At 40.6% G+C, this 25,784-nt stretch overlaps 2 protein-coding genes across 4 annotated transcripts in view; both read left to right on the top strand.

The window, feature by feature from the left end:
• Window positions 1-4,274: 4,274 nt before the first annotated feature.
• tmem222b (transmembrane protein 222b) overlaps window positions 4,275-25,784 on the top strand; it is a 58,062-nt gene continuing 36,552 nt past the window's right edge. The window contains exons 1-6 of one of the 3 annotated variants that reach the window (XM_047384386.1): window positions 4,275-4,454; window positions 6,397-6,481; window positions 7,041-7,072; window positions 7,161-7,257; window positions 7,339-7,469; window positions 13,654-13,959. In XM_047384386.1, coding sequence (XP_047240342.1) covers window positions 4,336-4,454; window positions 6,397-6,481; window positions 7,041-7,072; window positions 7,161-7,257; window positions 7,339-7,469; window positions 13,654-13,726 — 537 coding nt within the window. In that variant the 5' untranslated portion in view covers window positions 4,275-4,335 and the 3' untranslated portion in view covers window positions 13,727-13,959. Of the gene's footprint in view, window positions 4,455-6,396; window positions 6,482-7,040; window positions 7,073-7,160; window positions 7,258-7,338; window positions 7,470-11,023; window positions 13,960-25,784 lie in introns of those variants that run through there. The other 2 variants (XM_047384385.1, XR_007041080.1) reach the window with 2 other exon arrangements.
• On the top strand, window positions 16,819-23,873 carry tpbga (trophoblast glycoprotein a). The gene is made up of 2 exons (XM_047384380.1): window positions 16,819-18,660; window positions 19,095-23,873. The coding sequence occupies exons 1-2, from the start codon at window positions 18,407-18,409 to the stop codon at window positions 19,942-19,944; spliced, it is 1,104 nt and encodes a 367-aa protein (XP_047240336.1). The 5' UTR covers window positions 16,819-18,406; the 3' UTR covers window positions 19,945-23,873.

The raw sequence follows: 25,784 nt of genomic DNA, 5'->3' as shown, positions 1-25,784 counted from the left end.
CATGGTGAATAGAGATATTACTGCTTAGCTTTAAAACAATAATCCTGTTGGTGCCCTATAAAAAAAATTTTACTTTCTCACAATTCTCCATTCCAGATATGTTTGTGAAAGTTCAAAATTTGACCCTCGTTTCATGCATTGGCTCAGTAACAACTAGCCATGAGCCAAACCAGGGCCCTGCAGACACTTGACATTTTACTTTTTAACCCTTTGACTGATAAGTAGAAGATGTATCTAAGTTAGAGTCCTCAAAGCAGCCTACCCTCTAGCCTAATTGGGTTGGATGGCTCAGCAAGATATCGAGGTGGCATTTTGCCGGAGAATTCCCCCAGGTTTCTGGCCGATGAGCCCAGCTCGCCTTCATTTATCAATGTCTTCCAACTTTTGCTGAGTAGTTTGTTTTTGCCCTTCGCACACTTTATCACCTGTCACATCTAATGGGGCCCACTGTGGAGTACACAGGGCCACAGGAGATCTCTTGCGTTCATCTTTGTTTCCAGTTTCCATTTGCCACAGATAGCTCAATAACTGGAGATCCTCCTCTTCGCTGTAGACTGCTCACTGTGCTGGAACGAAAACAAACTTTTGTAGTTAACTGAAAGGAGATTCTGTTAAAGCTCTTCATTTTTAGTGTGGATGATAAAAATAGATCTGTGCAAACTGCATCTAAAAAACTGGCCAGCTAATGGGTATTGACGAAAACAAAGACTAGATGAACAATTATAATTCACTGCTGACTTCAGTTCTCACTTCAATCTTATTCTTATAGTACATAAAATGTACAAAAGAGCAAACAACTTTAAAGCCAGAAAATTTGTATTTTATCCAAGTAGATTAGAAAAGCAGTCAGTCAGTCATTTTCTACCGCTTATTCCATACTGGGTCACGGGGAAGCTGGTGCATATCTCCAGCAGTCTATGGGTGAGAGGCGGGGTACACCCTAGACAGGTCGCCAGTCCATCGCAGGGCAACACACAAACATCCATGCACACACCTAAGGGCAATTTAGAGTGACCATTTAACCTAACAGGCATGTCTTTGGACTGTGGGAGGAAGCTGGAGTACCTGGTGAGAACCCATGATTTCACTGGGAGAACATGCAAACTCTATGCAGAAAGACCCCCGGCCAGAAATCGGACCCAGGACCTTCTTGCTGCAGGGCAACAGTGCTACCAACTGCGCCACTGTGCAGCCCTTCATTAGAAAAGCATTCGTTTTTAAATAAAGAGCTAATAGGTTTGTATCTAATAATGCAGATTTGGTATTTTCTCAATAACCGTTGGTGATGGATGGATGTTTTTCTATTAAAGCACATAAAAAAAACTTTTCGGCTGATGTTAGTTGCTTTATTATTCCTAAACAGATCGTTTAATTTATTGACTGTCTATTTTTATTAAGTAGCCAGTGAAGATCAATAATTGTACCAAATCTTCCTATTATACAGGAAACAGACACATGGCTAATTGGATGTCAGTCAGTCAGTCATTTTCTACTGCTTCTTCCATAGTGGGTTGCGGGGAAGCTGGTGCCTATCTCCAGCAGTCTATGGGCAAGAGGCGGGGTACACCCTGGACAGGTCGCCAGTCTATCACAGGGCAACACACAAACAACCACACACACACCTAAGGGCAATTTAGAGGGACCAATTAACCTAACAGGCATGTCTTTGGACTGTGGGAGGAAGCCGGAGTACCCGGTGAGAACCCACGCATGCACAGGGAGAACATGCAAACTCCGCTAATTGAATGTAAAGATTTTAAAAAGGTCAATGAAAAGACAAAACAAATTGTAAGGTTTGCACTATTTAAATATACTATCCATTATTGTTTTTGATTTCTGCTGCAGGATTACAGAAAAATGAAACCATCCATTATCTGTACCAGCCTATTTTACAGGGTCAGTGGTGTGGTGGGGTGGGGTACAACCTGGAAGGGTTGCCAGTCCTTCACAGGGCAACACGGAGGCAAACAGTGCAGACACTCACACCTGAGGGCAATTTAATTAGAATAATTTAATCTAACAGTCATGTTTTAGTATTGGGAGGAGGCTGGAATACCCAGAGAGAACAGATGCATGCAGATAACATGGGGAGAAGATGCAACCTCCATGCAAAAAGACCCCAGGCCTGGATTCAAACCCACTGCTGCAAGGCAACAGTGCTACCAACTGCACCATAAAATACAACATTTTTAAAAGCACACAAGAAGAAAAACGACTGTTAACTATGCTTTGGTTTGATGACATCACAAAAGGTACAAGAATCGAGCTAATATGTAAACATTCCAGCAGATGAACAATTTGTGACAAATCTTGATTTGTAGACTTTAAAGCATTGGAGTTCTATTCCAGTCTGCCCTTGTCCTATTCACAAACCACTTCAATTTGCTAAATTGTTGCTAAATGTTTCAAAAACATTGCAGTACAACTCAAATGTTATGCTGCAGCTGTACAGAATACAAGCAAACGCCCTTGAAGGGAAGAATTGGGATTAAAATGTGAATAAAAAGGGGGAAAAGCAAGAAAGTTACAAATAAATGTACTTAAAAGAAATCTGATGAGTTGCTTTATGGCTAGATGTTGCCACACGAGGCACGTGCGCATGGAATTTTGTTATTTAAAGAGTAGATTTTATTTTGATTAAATAAGATTTTGTAAAGCAAATTGCTAAACCCTGACCATGACATGTTGTTCTATAGATCAGTGTTTTTCAACCCTAGTCCTCAAGGCACACTGCATGTTTTAGATGTTTCTCTGCTTTAACACACCTGATTCAGATGATTACAATTCAGCAAAAGCCTGTTAATCAGCTATCATTTCAAATGAGGTTTGCTGAAACAGGGAAATGTCTAAAACATCCAGGGTAGTGTGCATTGAGGAGCAGGGTTGAAAAACACTCAAGTGAGTTGATTGATTTTAACAGAGAAATCTGGGGTAGTTTACTTGATGGATTAGCTGTGAATAGAAATAACTGAATAATGGGAATAATATACTGAACTGCTATACTTTTATTGGCAATTATAAATCTGAGAAAACAAACATTCCATATGTAGCTCCTCAAGATTCTGTTCTCAGGCCGTCTTTGTTCAATATATGCATTTCCCCCTAGCATACATTATGGAGTATTACAATAACTCCTGTTCTACCTATGGTGTGACCACATGATCGCAGTCCCTTACACTGACAGAGCATTTCCATTATGTCTGTGAGTGACTGGACCAGACATGAGGGAAAAACCTACAGTGTGCCAGAAACCTTGGTGTAGTTCCTGTCTACACCCAAATTTCAATGGGAATACAAAGTCTATTACTTAATCAACCTATTACCATAACACATTGCAAGAAATAGGTGATTCCTGCTATTTCTGACATGGTATGGTTAGATTATTGCCGTTTCTTTACAAGAGTTGGTGGGGGGGAGTTATTGCAGCACTTTAAAATGTTGCTACCAGTTTTTTAACTCATAACATGAAAATGTAACATATCATGCAAATTCCCTGTTTGTGTGAAAGACTGATACATTTAAATGTTTTTTTTATTGCTCTGTGAGGCACTGCGTGGTCTTGGGCCTCCACACATGTTAAAGGTACTGTCAGATTTGAACCATCTTATTCCCTCAAGTGATCAAAGATCTGTTTACTCAGTGTTACCAGGATCAGAGCTACACCAGGCTGAGGCAGCATTTAGATTATATCCACTTCAGCTGTGTAACAAGCTTCCTGAAAACGAGAGGTGCAGAAATTGGTGGCTCCTTTTAAATCATGCCTGAAAACACTACAGTTTACTGCCGCTTTGATCAAATAATTTAATCAGTCCTCAACCATTCATTTGTTTTAAAATGTGCATTTAAACAATTTGCTTCTTTTGAACGTACTACCTTTATTTAAACGTTATTCTTTTATGTATTTTTTTTTTTTATTGTCTTGCAAAGGAGATGTGCTTTGCAAATAAACTTGCCATGCCTTAATGGTATTCTGTAGTGTGCTCTGGGTTGGAGCAATGCATCATCTGCGTCAAGTTCCGTTTAATAACAAAATACTAATTAACACACCCGATAGTACCTTTGCAAAATAAAACGTTTTACAATTTATTGTCCCAAAATCTTAAACTATTGTGATGTGGGAAAGTGCAATTAAGTTAAGCATTACCTTAACTGTTTAAAAGACGAACGAATTAAATCAGTAAAATATGCTGAATCTTTCTTTCTTGTTTGCTTAGACTACTAAAACATTTATTGTGAAATCCCTGATCCCTTGTTTTCCGGTTTGTCATCAGGACTTGGGGGGAAACTTGACGCAGTCGCTATGAGACGAATGAAGTTCGTGCTCCACAGCTGACTATGGCGGATGTTGTTGAAAGTGACAGTATGAAGAATTATCACATAGCGTCAGAGAAAATTAACCCGGAGGCCAGCCGCTTTCCTTACTGTGTAGTGTGGACTCCCATCCCCGTGTTATCGTGAGTTCCGGTCCGGTCCGGTCCGTGTTTAAAGCTGTTTTAACTGAAGGAAACCTCTAGGTTGCAGGAAAGTGACAGCTTTATTAGCTTAGCCTGCTAACGAACGGACAGCACCATCCTGTTGCTGTTTGCTTTGCGTTAATAAAGGTAGTCTCATAACTGCGGGTTTGTCCGCACCTATTGCCATTGTTACGATAATGTCTCGTCACAAGCTAACGAAAAGAAATGTTTTTCACTGCTTAAATAATTTACCAGTAAACGAGAAAGACAACGAAGAGGAAGTGGACAACTTGGCGCAAGCAGATTTTATGTTGCGTTCTGTTTGTGCTCAGAAATGAGAATTTTGAAGCTTCAGGTCGGAAAACATTTTATCTAGAAAGCTCAATGGGTTCGGAATACTACCTGGTTCCTCTCCAACGCCAACTTCTAAATCCAATATTGCTGCTGTGCACCCAAGCTGGTTCTAGATACACACTTGATGGTTTGTATATTATCTCGGGGCTGAAGTTACGATGTATCTTTCTGATCAGTTCATCCATCAACTCGTCCTTAATGTCTGGGATCTTTACTGATTCTAAATTTAAAGCCTGTGCCTCGTAGTCGCATTTGCTATAAACGTATAGCAAAGTTTATACTTTATTCTTTTTTTTTTTTTAGCCAATTTTTAGTTACGTGAAAGTATGAGTCTTGAGTATGAATAGAAATGAAAAACATATAGGAATCCTGACAGCTGATTATTTGCACATCTAATGGCTTGTATCTTATTAAAGAGTTTATATACAGTCTTGAATAATCTAGAAATGTATAAATGTTTATTTTAACTGAAGATTTCCAGGTTTGGATTACTTAAAAAAAGTAAGTATGGAAAGTTTTGTGTATCCATACATGCTTCCTATTTTTAAGACCAAAAATCAGCATTTCCAACATTCTTGTCACCCAGACTACCTATAAAGACTGGACAAAGTTACATGAAGACAGCCGTCTCTTCATCCACCACACTTAGTCGGTATTTAAACATTTCAGGCGTAGCTGTGAGGAGCTTCTGAAGTTACTAGATGTTTCATGAACAGCAGATGATGGAACAGGGGATGACAGGGAGTCCTGTTTTACCCTCGCCTTATTTATTCCCTGACTGTATTGCAGTCTGTTTTATTATGCTCCATATTCAAAGCCTTACCATTGTTGACATATTTGGAAGAAATTCATATTGTTTGTGTCGAGCTGAAATCCTGCATCTTCGAAAATCTTTTGAGGAAATCGTTCGACAGTGGAACCACAGGGAGGTGTGTTTTGGGATTAATAGCATTGATTATGCCAAGGAAACGGAAAATAATCAAAATGCAGATGCAGAAGGTCTTGGCCCACCAGAGACTGCAGTCAGGTTTTGTAGAAATACTTTAAAACAATATGGGAGAACTGAGGAAGTTTGAATGTCGATTGATTATTTAAATGAAAATGTGTTTGAACTGTAAAAGTAATCTCAGTATTGTAAAAATCGATGTTTTGTTGTGTTTCTGCTTTGACGCGTGAACAGGGATTATTTTGTAATTCATTCATTTTCTAATGTATTCAAAACTATTATCTCGGTAAAAGAACCCGCATTTTTTTTTTCTTTCATATGTTGCAGATGTGAGAAAAAATCAAATTAGCTAAAATCTTAATCAGCAGGCATCTAAGAAAGCCCCACCAGTGCATCTGAATTTAGAGCCAGCAGAAAGGGGGACTTTTGCTGTCAGGAGTGTTGAATTTGTTACTCAGCAACTATGATGCTCCAACTCATTCAGGCTCTATGTGACACTGATTGTAACAAACAGGAGGGATTTACCGGTTAAATCCACACAGACTAGCATCAAACCTTCTCTGTAAATATCCCTTCCACAAATATCCATCTCTGATGTTAAAACACCCCTGTGGATATGTTTGTTTTCCGTTTTTCATCCAGATGGCTGTTTCCTTTCATTGGTCACATGGGAATCTGCACCTCCACTGGAGTCATCCGGGACTTTGCTGGACCGTACTTTGTTTCGGTGAGTAATGACTCAGGGGCTCTAAAATCTACACGCTATACGTCCAACTAGAACATAATAGTATATTTATGTTGAAATAGGTTCAGTACAGTGGCTGTGCTATAGGTGAAAGGCACAGTAATTTATGTGTGCTTATCGTGCGTACTGTTTAAATGTCTAAAAGTGTATTGAAATGTTTGCATTCATGTATTTAATACATAAATAAGGTGTGTAAGTTGTTCAAAACAAGACAAACTTGTGAGGTTTTCTGTTCGCGTGCGTCCCTTGATGAACCCTTCTGGTGAATTGTTTTTAGAGCTTCACATGAATTCAGAACCTCCACACCACCTCGTTTGGTTGGTTCACAGAAACTAAAATGAGGCTGTAACGAGTAAACGTTTCCTAAATTCTTAACCACAAGCTGTCCAAAAGATTCCTTACTAAGACTAGAGAGGGAATTTGTGAGTTTTTATCATTTAGATTAGATGGTTTTGGAAAGTACGGGTATTGACAGAGTCTTGAGGTCAGGGGTTAGTGACTGACTGGTAGAACATTGATAACTAATATTTCTGTTTTGCAGGAAGACAACATGGCCTTTGGGAGACCTACAAAGTAAACATGTTTTCCAGCAATATTTAATGCTAGAAAGTAATGAAATCCAAACTCGTCTCTTTGGGTCTGACCAACACTGTGTCTGCAGGTACTGGATGCTTGACGTAAGCAAAGTCCACACCAGTGGTTCCAATGCTTGGGACACAGCTGTGCATGATGCCTCTGAGGAGTACAAGCACAGGATGGTAACTAAACATTGCTTTTATGCTTCTTCTTATTTTACAGAGCATTGGCAGAAATGACATGTTTTTTTTTCTTTCACTAAGCACAACCTGTGCTGTGACAACTGTCATTCCCATGTAGCCATGGCTCTGAATCTGATGCGATATGAGAACAGCACCTCGTGGAACATGGTCAAACTCTGCCTCCTCTCTTTCATCCGTGGAAAATATGTCAGGTAAGACCCGATCTGCACATTCCTTCCGCCCTCAGCTTCTGTGTAGAGCTGCACGATATATCGCATCACAAAGGAATACTTAATGCAGTATTTCAAGTGCTGTGCATGCAAATTCTTCATGCCAGTAGTCTTTTTGGCTTGTTTACTGCACTCAATGGCCACACTTGATGTGTATATAGTTCAGAAAGAGTGGTGGCAACTATGTGAAAAGTGTGGGTTGGTCATAATGGATATCCCACAGAAGAGCAACATTTACCTGACTCATTTCAGTTGGGGTCAAGCACTTTAAGACCAAATTCCCTAAATGTATGGACAAAAGAAAACTGTTTACCTGGAAGTCTATCTGATCATGGTGCAGCTTTGGGAGTATTCCTGCACATTAAGCAGAATGCTGGGAACATTAAAGCCTCCTCATGTCTGTGTGTTGCAGTAATCCTGTCAGATCAAAGGTACAGTGCCTGCAAAACGACTCACACCCCATGAACCTTTCCCATTTTGTCCTAACTGCAAGCCTCTATTGATTATAGATGACAAAGCAACACAAAGTAGTGCAGGATAGCGAAGAAAGGAAAAAAAAATGCAGTAATTACCTTTTGCTGTAATTAGAGCTGCATATCTTTGCTTTGTTTCTCAAACTGGTTTGCACACCTAGAGTGAATTTTTTGGCCCATTCCTTTTTGCAAAATATCTCTGGTTCTTGCATGGAGCATCCAGTGTTCCATGTGTCTTAACACAGACTCCAAGTTTGATTTTGGTTCTAATCCCAATCAAACCAATACATGTGCACCAAGGCACAAGGAGAGCATAATCAGAGAAGCAGCTTAGAGGCTTATTGAACTCAGGAGGAGCTGCAAAGATCAACAGCTCAGGTGGGAGGACCTTTCAACAGGACAACTATTAATTGTGCATTCCACAAACCTGGAAAAGTTGCAGGTATAAAGTAATTGTTGAAAGAAAGTAATAATAAACCTAGTTTGCAGTCTGCCACCAACCACACAACAAACACGAGACTGTGTTCTGGTCAGACCCAAACGGAACCTTTCAGCCAACATAAAAACACAACTAATGCTGCACATCACCCTGAATACACCATCCACATACTGTGATCCATGGTGGTGGCATCGTTATGCTGTGGGGATGCATTTCATCAACAGGGATGAAAAAAGCTGCTCAGAGTTGATGGATGAAGCAAAGTAAAGGAGAAATCTGTCAGGTACTGCAAAAGGCTTGAGGATGGGGTGGAGGTTCGCCTTCCATCGGGACGTCACTTATACAGCCAGAGCTACAATGGGAAGATTTAGATGTGTTAGAATGGCCCAGTCAGAATTCAGACCTCAGTCCAACTGTTCACAAGCCATTTTTATTCTATCTGACAGCTTGAGGTAAAACAGAACAAACAGATTTTTCAGGCTCTATATGGTCAAAGCTGATAGAGACATGCTTCAAAAAGAAACCTGCAGCTTTTACTGCAGCCGAAGGGGATTCTCCACAGTATTCAGGTTTTGTGGGTTGAATACAAGTGCAGAATTTCATTTGAAAACTGTCATTTTTCCTCAACTTCACAAGTGTGTGCTACTTTGGATTGGTCTATCGTAGGGGTGTCTAAGTGCTGTCTAAGGGCCATTTGCCATCCTTGGAATAATGTTTTGCAGCCTGCAATCAGAATTCCACAAGTCCTTTCGTTTAATAAGGTAAACATGCCTAGACCCTTTTTATCAAACCTACAATGATTTACAGATCCCCTTTCTTCTAAAGTTAGTCTACTTTCTTCATCTCATTCAGATATTGTCTTTACTTTATTGTTGTGCAGGTAAAAGTAACAAACATGTACAATACATTTTTCTTGCATGTTTGATTTTTAAGCCTTGATATTTTGTGGGTATTCTCCGTTAGATCAAATTTAGCCAGTGTTTGGACACCGCTGGTCCGTCACCTTAAATCAGAATAAAATACATGTTAAAATACAAGTTTGTGGTCATAACATAAAAAAAACATGTAAAAACCTAAAAGTATAAATACTTTGCAAGGCAGTGCAGCTTAGAAAACATCCGTCTATTATTTAAGAAATGATTTCAGCTTTCATATTATTAGGAAAAGTGACAGTGTTTTAAAACATGTGAACCTTTTTCTAAGAAGCCCGTAGAGCACAAACCCCATCCATTAATGTCCAGCTGCCTCCTTTAAAGCCTGCAGAAGGAAATAGGGCCTTTGAATGAGGTTCCTCAGTGGGATCCCAAGGGTCCAGGCATGATTACACAGGTATGTCCTAAACCTGCCGTGTCCCAGGATGCAAGAAAGGGAGGAGAGCGCCCTGATTCTAAGGAAGTGTAATGAGTTTATATAGGGCGCCTCTCCTGAAAGCCTTTGAATGTTTCTACAAGAAACTACGACACCTATAGTAGAAATCTGGTTATTAAAAAAAACGACAGTCCAGCTCCCTTTCATAGGAGCTTTGTAGTACAGGAGCAACTCCAGCTATTAAGCAGAAAATATTTTTTTCACTGTATAACATACAGATGGAAGAGAAGGTACAAAAATGTACTACCAGTCAAACGTTTTAGATACACTTTCTCACTTGAAGGGCCCCTTTATTTTCATGACTATTTACATTGTAGATTCTCACCAAAGGCATCAAAACTATGAATGAACACACATGGAATGATATAGTGAACAAAAGTGTGAAATAACTCTAAACATTTTTATATTTTAGATTCTTCAAAATAGCCACCCTTTGCTTTGATTACTGCTTTGCTCTCTCAGCGTTCTCTCCATGAGCTTCCTGAGGCAGCTACTTTAAAGAATCTAAAATAAAAACATATTTAAAGTTCATTTACAATTGTTTGCTACATAATTGCATGTATGTTCATTCACAGATGTGATGCCTTCAGTGAGAATCTACATACAATGTAAATGTAACATAAAGAAAACTATTGAATAAGAAAGTGCTTCTAAAATGTTTGACCGGTAGTGTCACATGAAAAGTAGAAAAGTGCTTTATTTAAGGAATCCTGACTAATAATTATATCAGTGGTTCTTAAGGCTAGGTTTACTACCCTGTTTTGGGTCGTGAAACATTAAAGCAGCCAGTGTTAATATGTGTGTGGAACCTATTCCTTCGGTTTCCACCAGCAACAGGTTCCAGATCCCTGGTTTAGACTTCACCCAGTAATGCTTGGAAAAGCCCCACATGCGACAGTGCCTTGCAAACATATTCATACCTCTGGACCTTTTTCACATTAAACCACGAACCTCAGTGTGTTCTATTGGAACTTAATGTGATAGACCAACACAGGTAAGTGTGTGATCATCAAGGTTTGCAGCCTCCCTGTCAGTGTTAGTAAAAGCAGCCCTAAAGCATGATGCTTCCACCACCATCTTTCCCTGTGGGGGTGGTGTGTTCACAGTATTCTGCATGTGCCAGTCAATCCTGGAAGGTTGTTGTTCAGATATATTTACTCTTTATTTATTCTTTTTGCAGCAACACGAACCATGTTTACCTCACCTTAGTTATCCTGGTTCCTTATTCCTTAACTTGTTCTCTGTGCTCGATCCAGCTGTGCCGGGTTTCTGAAGACCTGGCTGCCTTTCTTGATGCTCCTGGGCATCATCCTTACAGTTGCTCTCGCCGTCAACCTCCGATGACTGGGCCAGGCAAGGAGAAAGACACAGCGTGTAACATCCACATTCCCCCTAGTGTGGCAACATGGGATGTGACCCACCTTTTGAATAAGCAGAGGGGCATCGCACTGTGTCGAGCAGAAGTAACCGAGGATGTAAAGACTGCTTACCTCTGGTAGCTGATTTATACACAGGAATGGGTTTTATCGCTGGAATTACTACAGTGCCGAAGCTGTAATACCTCAATGATTGATATTCATTTAGAAGCATCACACAAACACATTTAAATGGATTCCAGCTGTAAGTTTGACAGCATGCGGAAGTCACCTCCACCTTGAAACAACATAGCAGTTCTACACTAATAATTGAAAAGAGGTTTTAAAAAGGTTTTCCACTCATGCCTTGCTTTCCGACGGTGATGGGGTTTAATCTTATGATTCAGTGCTTCCAGAAAGCCATTTTTATACTGGAGCACAAACTTCATTAGCTGCCTTATGGTGAGCATTTCATACTTGATCTAATGTAGCTCTTCCACAACACCACGAGTGTATTTTCTGTACTCAATTTACCCTCAAGATGTACTGAACAGTCTGTATCTTCTGAGAGAAATATTTTCTTAATGATTCATTGCACATGTCTACCCTCACAGTACTGTAAACAACAGCTCTTTAGTGCAATGATTGTAGCGACCTCAGTGAATGTGGCTGTGATGGATATCTTGAGTTATCTCCAGGTGGCTAGGCTATTTTTCTTTCTGCTCATTAATGATTTTCACAAAGAAAACTAGGAGTCAGTGCCTGAATATAACCTCTATCACACGTCTCTTCCATGCATTTTCAGTGTTCTGCTTGTAGTGATGCCTTTTTTTGTTTAATGTTCACTACTCGTGATGGTTTACACTCCAGATCCGTTGCCATGGCTGTCGGGCAGACTCAAATCCAGTCATTGTTTGCAAACGGAGACAAAAGAGCATGGAGCCCTCTCTTTGTGTGCGGTGCTTCCAGGAGCAGCAGGTAGCCAGGATTCTCAGGTTTTTCACACTCGCCAACCGTCGTTCAATGTCCCCGGCTTTACTGAGCAGTGTCGCTCCTGCTGCTTTCCACCTCTCCCGTTTAGATTGGAAAGTCATTGTGAAATTTCCGCACTGCTTTTTAAAGTGTAAATTCAGCCCAACCAACACCCTGTAAAGGTCCAAAGTAAATGGTGTTGAGACAGTTGGGCCTAAGGCAGTACCTGTTTTCAAAATATTATTTTGCTCATAGGGCTTTAATTCACCTCTCTTACCTGTAAATATCTAATCAACCATTTTAGTGGGCATCAGGCTCTTTTTTAGTTTTATTTTTGTATATCATGAACATACCTTTATGAATCTTAGTTATTTACACTACTAGTGTACTTTTTATTCCACTTTTGCATTTAATGTCTGCTGAGGGTTGCCTGAAACACATAGTGTGGTCGTTGTTACGTAGTGATTGGGAGGAGCATGCAGGAAAAGGATTGAAACTATAACTTCTCTATCATCTGCTCTTGGTTGTGGCTTCAGACCTGCCTCATGATTGATTTCTACATAGTACCTTGTAAAAAGTTTGGTACCTCTTAAACTTTTTGCCACCAAGAACTTGAATATATTTTATTGGGTTTGTATGTGACGGATAACAGAATGTAGTACATCATTTTAAAAGAAGGTAAATAATATTTTTATTTAACTGTGACATGTTTTTTGATTCATTTCCCTTTATGTTGATACCCCTCAATAATTTAATTTCTTGGCCTACATGCAAATCCTATGTGTGGCAGAACAAAATTGGCGCTATATAAATAAATGGAATTGAATTGAAAACTAAAACGCTGTGAATCGCCCTGAATCCACCATCCTCACTGTGAAACATGGTGGTGGCAGCATTGTTCTGTGGGGAGACTCCTCACTACTTCATCTACTACATAACCTAATATTATACTCAGATGTTTGTGGTTGTAATATGACAAAATGTGCAAAAAGTTCACAAGGTGTGTAAATACCTTTTTCCATTGAACTTTATTATTTGTCATAATTTCTTGTGTGTAATTGTTAATCATCTATCAGACTTAATGGCAAATTAGACCTAATAATCCCTGCTTAAATTGAGCTGGTAGTGATGTTTCATCATCTGTACGCCACCAGAACACTTCTGCTTTGGGTGCTTTATGTTGGTCACAAGATTGTTAGAAAACCAGTTAAAAATCTTTGCAATTATTTTCATTCTACCGTAAGTGCTGTGACATCTTGTTTTCATGCTCAGGGTCAGGAAATGTGGGGAGAACCATTAAAAGGAAGATAAATGTTCAAATACCTAATTGTTTTATTCACACTCAAGTCAAAACATGGTTTCAAAAAACTGCATTTGGAAAGATGCTCTTTCATTAATAGTAAAGGGAATAAATATCCAGCTCTTTTGAGATTGCCTTATAATTACTGCCTCCTCATATATAAGCTTATATGTGCATAAAACAGAAGAGAAGCAGGTTCTTTCTTCGAAGTCCTGCTCAGGAATGCAATACTTGACGGAGATCATTGAACCGGTTTTAGGTGTTGCCTGCTGTGGTGCCTTTCCGTATCCAGGAGCCAGGTCCAGGAATGTGGAGACCTGCAGTCTTGCTGATTCAGTCCGCTGACAAAAGACAGTTGGGACGGCGTTAGTGCCACTATCCACATATACACTTATTCAACATAGGTCTGTAGACTCGAGCTCTTTTATTGTTCTAATCCTCCAGATATGTTTCATGCTGCAGATCACATGACTGGTGAGATTCCTCCAAAACTGTCTGACTGTGTGAACTCTAAATGTGTTTGTGACTTAAATCTATAACACCAATAAAGATCTCTATTATTGTAGCAATATGTGAGCCTTCTTTCTCCCATCTTTTGGGTTTCCATCTTTGAATTACGAGCACCTTGTTTGATCCAGGCTGTCAGCCTGAAGAATGACAACTCCTCTTCAAGTACTTCTATTTATACACTCGGGAACATTTCCCACCAAAATCACTAGAAGCTGTCAGAATACACATTGGCTATGGGGAAGTCTTCGTAGCTTTGATGCTACACTGTTAAGTGGCTAAAAGTCCCACTCAGAAGAGATTATCCTACAAAGCATCATGGTATTCAAGAGGGGGCATATCAAAGGTTCCTGCACCCTCCCCCCAGCTGTGTCATATACCACCTGGGGAGGTGGGAATGCCAGAAACATCACTACATTCATCCATTTCACAGAGTTCCTTCAAAACATGCTAAAAACGGTAAAAGATGGTTAAATGTTATTTATCTGAACCTAGAAAAAAGATTTTAAAGCTACAAGAAAAACTCTGGCTGCACGGTGGCGCAGTTGGTAGCACTGTTGCCTTGCAGTAAGAAGGTCCTGGGTTCGGTTTCCGGCCGGGGGTCTTTCTGCATGGAGTTTGCATGTTCTCCCCGTGCATGCGTGGGTTCTCACCGGGTACTCCGGCTTCCTCCCACAGTCCAAAGACATGCCTGTTAGGTTAATTGGTAACTCTAAATTGCCCTTAGGTGTATGAATGAGTGTGTGCTTGGTTGTTTGTGTGTTGCCCTGCGATGGACTGGCGACCTGTCCAGGGTGTACCCTGCCTCTCGCCCATAGACTGCTGGAGATAGGCACCAGCTCCCCCGTGACCCACTATGGAATAAGCGGTAGAAAATGACTGACTGAAGAAAAACTCTTTAAATTTATTTGTAACCTATTAAACCATGTCAATGTCCATTTTTTAAATTAGTTGTGCTATTTTGTTGTTAATTGCTATTTAAAGATAAAATCTTCCCTCCCAAAATGAGGCAAAGGGAACTGGCGAGTTCTGAGTGCTTTCATTTGTATTTTCCTGTTCTGTCTCTTTTACATGTTTTATTTAAACTCTTCCTTCAAGCTCGTTTATTAGTGTTCTTAACAACTGCAGCAAAATGTTTTTGTCCTATTTCTGGAATACATGACAACCCAATGATAACCCATGGCTTGTCAAGAGCACCATGTAGGGCTGAAATAGCCAAATTTCTTTATAAAAGATCTTTTGCAGCTGTATAAATGGGAAAATAGAAATAAATCTGATTGGAATATACAGGTCCTTCTCAAAATATTAGCATATTGTGATAAAGTTCATTATTTTCCATAATGTCATGATGAAAATTTAACATTCATATATTTTAGATTCATTGCACACTAACTGAAATATTTCAGGTCTTTTATTGTCTTAATACGGATGATTTTGGCATACAGCTCATGAAAACCCAAATTTCCTATCTCACAAAATTAGCATATCATTAAAAGGGTCTCTAAACGAGCTATGAACCTAATCATCTGAATCAACGAGTTAACTCTAAACAGCTGCAAAAGATTCCTGAGGCCTTTAAAACTCACAGCCTGGTTCATCACTCAAAACCCCAATCATGGGTAAGACTGCCGACCTGACTGCTGTCCAGAAGGCCACTATTGACACCCTCAAGCAAGAGGGTAAGACACAGAAAGAAATTTCTGAACGAATAGGCTGTTCCCAGAGTTCTGTATCAAGGCACCTCAGTGGGAAGTCTGTGGGAAGGAAAAAGTGTGGCAGAAAACGCTGCACAATGAGAAGAGGTGACCGGACCCTGAGGAAGATTGTGGAGAAGGGCCGATTCCAGACCTTGGGGGACCTGCGGAAGCAGTGGACTGAGTCTGGAGTAGAAACATCCAGAGCCACCGTGCACAGGCGTGTGCAGGAAATGGGCTACAGGTGCCGCATTCCCCAGGTCAAGCCACTTTTGAACCAAAAACAGCGGCAGAAGCGCCTGACCTGGGCTACAGAGAAGCAGCACTGGACTGTTGCTCAGTGGTCCAAAGTACTTTTTTCGGATGAAAGCAAATTCTGCATGTCATTCGGAAATCAAGGTGCCAGAGTCTGGAGGAAGACTGGGGAGAAGGAAATGCCAAAATGCCAGAAGTCCAGTGTCAAGTACCCACAGTCAGTGATGGTCTGGGGTGCCGTGTCAGCTGCTGGTGTTAGTCCACTGTGTTTTATCAAGGGCAGGGTCAATGCAGCTAGCTATCAGGAGATTTTGGAGCACTTCATGCTTCCATCTGCTGAAAAGCTTTATGGAGATGAAGATTTCATTTTTCAGCACGACCTGGCACCTGCTCACAGTGCCAAAACCACTGGTAAATGGTTTACTCACCATGGTATCACTGTGCTCAATTGGCCTGCCAACTCTCCTGACCTGAACCCCATAGAGAATCTGTGGGATATTGTGAAGAGAACGTTGAGAGACTCAAGACCCAACACTCTGGATGAGCTAAAGGCCACTATCGAAGCATCCTGGGCCTCCATAAGACCTCAGCAGTACCACAGGCTGATTGCCTCCACGCCACGCCACATTGAAGCAGTCATTTCTGCTAAAGGATTCCCGACCAAGTATTGAGTGCATAACTGTACATGATTATTTGAAGGTTGACGTTTTTTGTATTAAAAACACTTTTCTTTTATTGGTCGGATGAAATATGCTAATTTTGTGAGATAGGAATTTTGGGTTTTCATGAGCTGTATGTCAAAATCATCCGTATTAAGACAATAAAAGTTCTGAAATATTTCAGTTAGTGTGCAATGAATCTAAAATATATGAATGTTAAATTTTCATCATGACATTATGGAAAATAATGAACTTTATCACAATATGCTAATATTTTGAGAAGGACCTGTACAGATTTGTATCAGTTAACTGGTGGTTTTTGATATGGGGGATATGGCTCCCGGCCCAGGGTTGCCTTTCATCATAGGATGACAGTGGTGCTCTAAGTTTTGTGAGTTACCTTTCAACCCCAGTTTTTGGTTGCTTTATTGCATGTCCAGTTATTCTGTTGTTCAGTGTAAATGCCTTAAGAAAATATAGGTGTGCACTGTAGATGCTTAATGGTACTGATGACACAAAGGTTTCCTGCTAAACTATAGGGATATTTTCATAATGTTTTTCAAGGAGTCTTTCATAATCTCTAGTTAAATCTAATGTATTTATCTGAACAAACTTAAACTAGAGTATTCTACATTGGACAGATTATTTAAAACCGTTTAAGATTGTTGAATCCTTTATATCATTGGCGACAACACAAAAGGAGCACTTCAATACTGTCTTGGTGTCTTTATATAAAGACAAGTGTGAAAATTCCCACATCTAGACTGGGTAAATTGATCTAAATTTTTATGTAGTGTGTTTTAGGAATGTTTTGCTGGTGCATGCAAAATAGATGGGATAATGGAAAGAACACTAAATGACAATTGGTCTTCCAAATGAATTATCATATTTATACAGTGAAATTAATTGCAAAGTGGCTTAAGGAGATCAAAATCAATGTTTTGGAGTGACCATCACAAAGCCCTTATCTCAATCTCATGTGTGCATCGCTGAAAGAGTGTGTAAGAAAGGGCAGCCTGCAAACACCAATTCTGTCAGGAGGAATGGGCCAAAACTCCAGCAAACTATTGTGAGAAGCTTGAGGAAGGATACCCAAGGCAAACATTTGGTGCAAATGTTTCTGGATCATTATTTAGATCTGTCGAAGTCACTGTCAGCCAAAGTGATATGCTATGATGATCAGCTCAACTCTTGTGCCTTATGATGTGATTGACCCAAGTACACACCAAACATAATTCGCAGTTTTCCCCTTAAGTTAGCTTTAAAAAAAAACTTTAAAAAAATATTTCTGAACTCTTTCCATCTCCCAGCTGTGGTTTTATTTTCACTGTACATTTGTCTGTGAGAAAATACACCACAGAATAATATGCTTACTATGTTTTTTTGCAAATATAAAGATGAAAGTCCACATTTTAAAATCTAGATATAATGTTGGCCAAAAACCCTGCTGCGCCACTCGTTAAGTTGGAGGAGAGAGATGGTGCTGGCATCTCCAACCGCTTTCCCTCCCACCCCTCCTCTCCGTCCCTCATGCTGGAGACAGATCTGTGGATCCGGTCAGGCGGGAGAGAGAGAAGCCCCTCCCCGCAGATCATCATCACACCAGTGAATGGTCCTTTTAACTGCATTGTTGAGGGAAGAAGCGACGCCCCGCTTTGAGGATCAAACAGTCCCCTGCGATCGGAACGACCCCCATTTCTGTTCTCATGGAAATCAGACCCAGCTTATTGACCGCACTTTCTGCAGACATGCGAAGTTGAAGGCACATTCCCAGCTGGGACAACTCGCGATGTGGGTGTCTCGGAGAAGCTGATTGTTTCATTTTAACCCCTAATCTTTTTTCTGTCGCTTGATTTTGTGTTATTCGCATCCTACTTTTGTTTCATTTCATGACAACATGCTGCATCTGACGAGCCGCCTTGTTTTCTGCGCGCTCCTCGGCTCCATTTACGCGTCGTGCCCTCCGCGCTGCGAGTGCTCGGAAGCGGCTCAGACCGTGAAGTGCGTCTCCAAAGACCTGAGGAATATTCCGGCTGGGATCCCCGGATACACTAGGAATCTGTTTATTACCGGGAATCAGATCAGTCGGATCGGTCCAGAGTCTTTTAGAGGTCTGGATAATGTTACCAATCTCTCTCTAAGCAACAACAGGTAAGACTGCTGCCGGCTTTGGCCATTACTGCCATAACAAAGTGTCCCACAACCACTGACTCGACAATTTTTAACCAGTTGGCATTATGAACTGAATTAGACTAGGTTGTATTACATTTAGGATCAGATAGCACTGTGTCTCATTGAATCTGATCTGTGAATTTGGTTTGTGTGTTTCTGCATTATTAAAAAAGTAATTGAACTGTTTTTTGTGTAAAGTGCCTCAAGAAATTATAACAATATAAAAACATTTAACAGAACTGAGCAATGAATCCAACAAAGTGGATCATAGTTTCTCTCTGTGGCATTACAACAGTCATCACAAAACCTCCATATGTACTTTGAGAAACATCTATTCATTATTTTATTCTAGCTTTTTTTTAGTACAGTACTTTGAAGATTGACCTGTATGTTATACTTTTCTTTTAACCCAGAATTTTAGAAGTGGAATCCCACACCTTCTCTGGACTCCAGCGCCTTCGCTCTCTGGACCTGAGCAACAACCAGCTGGCTGTCATTCACCCCGAAGCCTTCAGCATCCTCAGCCAGTCCCTACGGGAGCTCAACCTTAGCCGAGCCCTCTACAACTACTCGTCTGTAATAGACTTGGCCACCTCCCTTCATTGGAGCTCCATGGGTAACCTGCAGGTTCTGGACCTGTCCGACAACAGCCTCATCTACCTGCCCTCGCGCATCTTTTCCCACATGAGCGGCATGCGCCGGCTTCATCTCTCCAACAACTCCCTGGTGGCCATCCGCAACCTCACCCTGTCCAGTCTGGAGAGCCTGGAGGAGCTTGATCTCACGCTCAATGCTCTCAAGACCTTCACCGATGAGGGCTTGCATGAGTTGGACTCTCTGCCCCGAGCCTCTCTGCTACTGGGGGAGAACCCGTTCACATGCACCTGCGGCATTGAACCCTTTGCACAGTGGCTCAACAGGTCCCAGGATCGGGTCAGGGATGCAGAGGACCTCGTGTGTGCCTTCCCTCCTAGCATGGGGAACACATCCATCCTTGCAGTGGGCACACTGACTCTGGAATGCCATCAGAGGGACACAGGGGCACACCTCGCTTTGCAGACCTCTTATGTCTTCTTGGGAATTGTCTTAGGCTTCATAGGCCTAATTTTTCTCTTAGTACTGTACCTCAACCGCAAGGGAATCAAGAAGCGTGTGTATGACATGCGGGATGCCTGCAGGGAGGTCTGGGAGGGCTACCACTACCGCTTTGAGATCGACTCTGACCCCAGGTTATCACAGGTCTCCACAAGTGCTGACGCATGAGAGGACGATCACTGCACTAGTTCCACAAGAAACTCTTTCTCCTAATTCATTTATCAGCAACAGAATGTAAAAAAATGTACAGATGTGCCTGTAAATATATCTAAAAACAAAACTTTGATCAAAGCATGCACTCCTCAGTCAAATGGAGATGTTTGACATTTTTAAGAAGTAAAAGTAAGTGCCTACATTAAGCTCAGTATTGCTTCTCGAATCAAACAGATTTCATAGAAGGGGAAAAAACAGCACTGCAATAAAATTCTGTCACTATGAAAACAAACCTTTGGGAATTTAAAGCACAATCACTCATTCATCTTTGATCCCTTTCAAGCCCTTTTGTCCCTCCAACCTCCTGCCCCAGGGTGCCAGTGAGGAATTAAGCCACCAAAAGCTTTTTCTCTCCCCCTAAAGCTCCTCTTAAAATTGCCACTTTGCCCCTCTTTGGCTGTTGGATTAGAAGGAGAGAAGACAATTCAGCGCAGGCCAGTGGAAATCTCCCTGCCCCTTCATTTTTTTTCTCCTTTCTCTTTTTCGTGAAACTTTGCTTTGTTTCAACTCCTTGAGTTTTATTGTCAAAATGATGAGAACCAGCCCTGAGCTGAGGCTGCTAAAAGCAGCCCCCCCTTCCTTCCTCCTTAAAGACAACAGCCCTCGCTCTGGAGGCTCTTTGAAGAAAAAAAAGGGTCTGGCTCGCCACATTTTTCTGTTTAGGGGGCTTTTCCTCCCTGCTATGATAAGATACAGATGATTCTTAAACACCAGCCACATTGTTTCATTCACAAGGTCTTTTCAAGCACTTGGTGAGCTAAGAAAAATATGTTCTTTAAAGGGTTGATTTAGATTTTCTTAATGTAGGTTCTGTGAGGTTATCAGTAACAGCTTTCTTACCTATGGTAGAAAGATGCCATATTGCAGTCAGTTTGTAGGGAAGAAAGGAAACTCTTCGAGTGATAGAAAGCTAACAGGTAGTCCAATAAATTAACAGACTCAGTTCTTCACGTGCTTCATTGTGGGTCCACAGAACAGCTCTTTTTTAAGCTGAGTTATAAATAACGAGCATTTCAAAGGGGATATTTGTTTGGACAGCCAGGGATAATTATCATAGGAGAGTGAAGCTAACACCCAACCTTAAAATAAGCTCAGTGAAAAGCTGCAGAAAAGCCCAGAATTATTCATACTCCTGGCACAGAAGGGGTATAAATGGGTTTCTTGCCATCACCTGAATCTTTAGCTCTTGCCACGCATTATCTATCAGAATCAAGTCGAAACTCTGGTTGGGCCACTCCAAAACCTATTTAACACTTCTATTCAGAAGTGATAAATAGTGATAAATTAGACTGGGTTGTCATACAACCCAGTCTAATTCAGTTCATACCAAACATGTTGGTAAAATGAAAAAATTACTTTAAACATAGGTCAGTCAGGCCAGTAGTCAGATGCACATATTGCATCTGACTTGACTTTTTTGATTGCAATATTGTGATAATGATTACTTATATTTAAATATTATGCAGCTGTAACAGTGACAACATTCCAAAGGTTCTGGCGAAATAGTAGATGCTTAACAACAGCTAGCCAATGTTAACCTTCTGTGTGTTTATTCTCCTTTCTGCTCACTGCGATATGACACCTGTCACCTACATGTAACCACAGAACCTGCTAATAATTAAAAGAAATTTGAACCCTACTTGGAATTTCGACTGCTACCATTGCCTTGTACAATTGGAACAACATTAACTGTGTGTATTCTGTTTGTACTTTGAAGCCAGATTTTTCAAGTTTCCAGTGGGAAATACACCCACCCTAAAGTGGGAATTCTTACTCGAAAAGTCTAGGCTCAGTATTTAGTATGGCTGATAAGTATAAAAAATGTAAATGTGGCAGGGATAAACTTTTTATTAGCACTTCTGACTGTATTTTATTAAACCAGTTGGATTCATAGTGCTGTACATTATTTATTTGTGAACATTCCATTTGGAGTGCTTGAAGACAGAAATATGTTATCTTGTATTTCTAAAAGTGCCATCACATTGTTTCCTGTCTTGCCATGTATGTTAGCATATTGAAAACGTGTTAGTCAGGTATAAACATGAGAAAATGAAGTGGGTTTTGTGCCTGCAATGTCTTAAGTATGTGTTTTGCTTTAGATGCACCCCGGGGTTGAATAGTGGATGTGTATTGGGATCAAGGGCAAAGATTTTATAGTGGTCAACTGCATCAGGATGAGATAGTTGATCATGTCAGTTCCACTTTCAGTTTCAAGAAAATCTTCATCAGCGCAGAGGGAGAGCTTGTATAATGTTGCATGAGATCAGATAATGTAATCATTAGGTATTTTCTGCACTATGAAAGTAGCCTTTGTGTAAATGCTGTAGCAGTGGTGAATATGTGTGGCATAACTCATGCGTGAGTACTGTGGCACTCATGGTGTGGAATTTGATATATGTCCACAAATCTGTGGCAGCCAGCTTAGCTGTTGATAAAACTGTGTAAGCTATGTTGTTATAACATAGGAAGGTGATGGTGGAACATTATTTAACTTATGGCAGGGTATCTTCCTTTTCCTTTAAAATACAAGGAAACTCTAAAACAGAAAGACAAGTGTATCATAGTAAGCACCACAAGCATTAGCAGATCTCACTGATTTGGACTTCCAATTGGAACATACTTTACCTGGGTGTGACTTCATTTTCAGATCTAGGCTCTCACTTCCAAGGCAAATCAGACACAGCATAATCAACCTGTGTTGTTTCTGAGTTGTTTTCACCCAACTCCTTTAGCCACTCTGAAATCTATGCACATTTTCAAACTGAAGCAATTAATGAATTCCAGACGGTGTCATGCATGACATCCATGTTTTTCCAAATGACAAAAGTAATTCTCTGTGGCCTTTTGATGCTCCCAACTCAGACCAAACGAAGAAATGGCAAGCTGCCATTGCTCAATGTGTTTATTGTCGAAATTGCTAGCTATCAAGGTATTTAGAATAAGCAGAGACAGAAGGACTGGAATTAAGTAAAACAGCCTCCCTTTGTTCAAAGCCAGACCAGCATCTTCATCCCATCAATATGGCCAAACCTCTCCGGCGGTGATCCCAAAATGTTTATGCCACGGAGCCTTTTTAGTGCATGTGGAATGACAAAAAGTAACATGCGAAACTCTTGATGTCTGTACACTCATTTAGCCTAAATGTAATCTTGTGTGTTTTGAAAGCAACACAAATGAATGTAATCTTAATGTTTGCATCGAGGTCGGGGTATCATTTCCCCGAGCCGCAGCGCCACATTAAGCCGGACATTTAGTCGTTGAAGGAGAAAACAATTGAGCCTCGCAGTCTGACACAAAGGGGCAGCCTGGATAGCGAGACACTTCAAATGAGCTTTGTTTTCCAGCGCAACAAAAAAGAAAAAGATGCTCATCGTCTCCGCAGCCGCGGATGGCCATTGTGCCGGCGTGTAATAGGATTATTTCATAATCACAAAGTTAAGCGCTCTGATCCGGCTATTGTTAAACTCACATCAGTCTTAATAATTGCATTTGGAAGAAAAATCCAGGAGGAGCTTTCATTGGCCTATTACACGACAAGTCACACCCACAGCATTAAGCCGACCGTGGGTCATTGGGGTCAGTTTGCGCACCAGACAAAAGAAAAATGCTCTCTGCATGTCATTACTTCCCTTTTTACCCATTAAAGTGTGCATTAAAAACATGCCTTTTTTTTGTCTATATATGAGTGGGGCTCTTGGGCAAAAATATATGGCTTGTTTGCAACAGGCTGTGCATGGCTGTCTCAGTGGGGATGCAATGAAATACATGCAGACACTCTATTACTCCCTGTGTAAAAGATATGCTTGTTAAAAACAAAGCGATTCCTTGAATAACCCCCATTAGGCTTCTTGTTGCTCATATTTGAATAAAAGATTGCGTCTTTATCTCAGCTTTTCTTTCCATGATTTTGCTGCAAGCCATTTGTTTAGCTGAGGTTTCTTCCCAGGAAGCAGTTTTAAAAAGTCCTAACAGCTTGATGTCGCTGTATTGTGTGCAACATGTGGTTGGTGCAAAATACACACTGAGAACGTGTCTTTTCCAGCTTAGCTCTGGAGCACAGCAGGCTTTTGATTTTATGTGCCTCTCGTCTCTGGGAACATCTTGGCGCCATTACATGGATTTAATGGCTAAGATAGGAAATATGACTTAAAAGTCAGCACCACATCTGTGAGAAATTGAACATGTTAAAAAGTGACCGCAACAGTCAGCGGCATGACGACACAGACAAAGTGGCATCTAGGCCCCCTCTGCTGACAGTCTATGACAAATACAGCTGTATCTGCCTCCAGCTAAGGACTCATGTCATCATTCACATCTGCTATTGCTTCACATAGTTCTTCCTTTAATTTAGTAATTAAAACCAAACCGTACTCATTGCAGACTACTTGCTTTTAGCTGTCCTTTTTTACATAGTAATGCTATAGGTAATGTGAGATACTCTGAGTGGCTTGTTAAAGTATTTGTAGCCCTTGAACCTTTTCAAATATTGTCAACCACAAACCTCAGTATATGTTATCGGGATTTTATGTGATACACAAACACAAAGTAGTGTACAACTGTAAGGTGGAAAGAAAATAAGACATGATTTTCCACAGGATTTTGAAAAATATTCAGGGCATATACTATTTATTCACTCTCTTGAGTCAGTACGGTATAAGATTATCCTTTGCTTTAATTACCAATGCAACTCTTTTTAGGGAAATATCTGTACCACTATATATATCTAGAAGCTGAAATTTATGCCCCTTCTGTTTTGGGACTTACTTTAAGCTCAGGAAGGAATATCAGACACGGTTTTCAAACTTCTTTACAAATGAAAATGTGCTAAGTGTGGCGTCCAGTTGGATCCTTTGTAGAATCATCTTTCCCTGTAAATGTAGCCTAAAGTATTTTACTGACTTTGCACATTTAAAGACCTTTCATCTTTGCAAAATAGTTTGGACATTGACTATGCCATTCCGATATGAATATCCTCAGATGGAAATCATTCCATTAAAGCTCTAGTTGCCCCAATCAAATCAACACCTGTCATCTGACCTGAGCACCTTCTTCAACTTCTTCTTTGCCAACTACATAACTTGTGGCAAACTGCGAACAGGACCTCTTTTTGTTTTATTTCAACAGTGGCTTTCTTCTTGCCACTCTTTTACAATAGCCACATTTGTGGAGTGCACTGCTAATAGCTGCCATTTCAACAGATTGCAGCTCCACTAGAGTTACCATGGGTCACTTGGCTGCTTCTCTGATTAATGCTCTCCTTTAGCCTGTCAGTTTAGGTGGATTTGTTTCTGCTTTATAACCTGACCCTGCTTTAAACTTTTCCACAGCTTTATCCCAGAACTGTGTGCTGTGTTCCTTGGTTTTCACGATGCCGTTTCTCTGAACAGCTGAATTTGTGAGCTATTTACCAACCAGATGACTTCCGAAGACAACTGGTATAATTTAGGGGTGTCAGAGTAAAGTGGAATGAATATAAATGCACACCACCCTTTTCAGCTTTTTACTTTGAAGTATCAATGTTCTTTCACTTCATAATTATAAAACTTTGTATTTGCCTATCACAAAACTCTCAAAACAATCCAGGGATTTATGGTATGTGGAAAAAAGGTGTAGGGGTATGAATACTTTTGCAAGGCACTGCGATTCAATAGTTCCCCTTTCCTTGTCTTTCATCCATCATCTCTAACAAGTCTGGCCAGTGAAGGGGGAGGCTTAGCAACAGAAGTGTCCCCAGTGGGGTAGTGGCCATTGTTCTGCTGTTCATTTGATCAATGTGACCAATTGTGTTTGCCACT

The sequence above is a fragment of the Girardinichthys multiradiatus genome, chromosome 13, assembly GCF_021462225.1.
Source record: "Girardinichthys multiradiatus isolate DD_20200921_A chromosome 13, DD_fGirMul_XY1, whole genome shotgun sequence".
NCBI classification, from domain to species: Eukaryota; Metazoa; Chordata; class Actinopteri; order Cyprinodontiformes; family Goodeidae; genus Girardinichthys; species Girardinichthys multiradiatus.
The sequence above is the reverse complement of the archived record's forward strand: the minus strand, read 5'-3'. Positions and strand labels throughout refer to the sequence as shown.

What these genes read in the sequence shown, in the direction of transcription:
- tpbga (XM_047384380.1), top strand. Translation starts at nt 18,407, where the DNA reads ATGCTGCATCTGACGAGCCGCCTTGTTTTCTGCGCGCTCCTCGGCTCC. An exon ending in CTCTCTCTAAGCAACAACAG is followed by an intron (nt 18,661 to 19,094) that starts GTAAGACTGCTG and finishes CTTTTAACCCAG; the next exon opens with AATTTTAGAAGTGGAATCCC.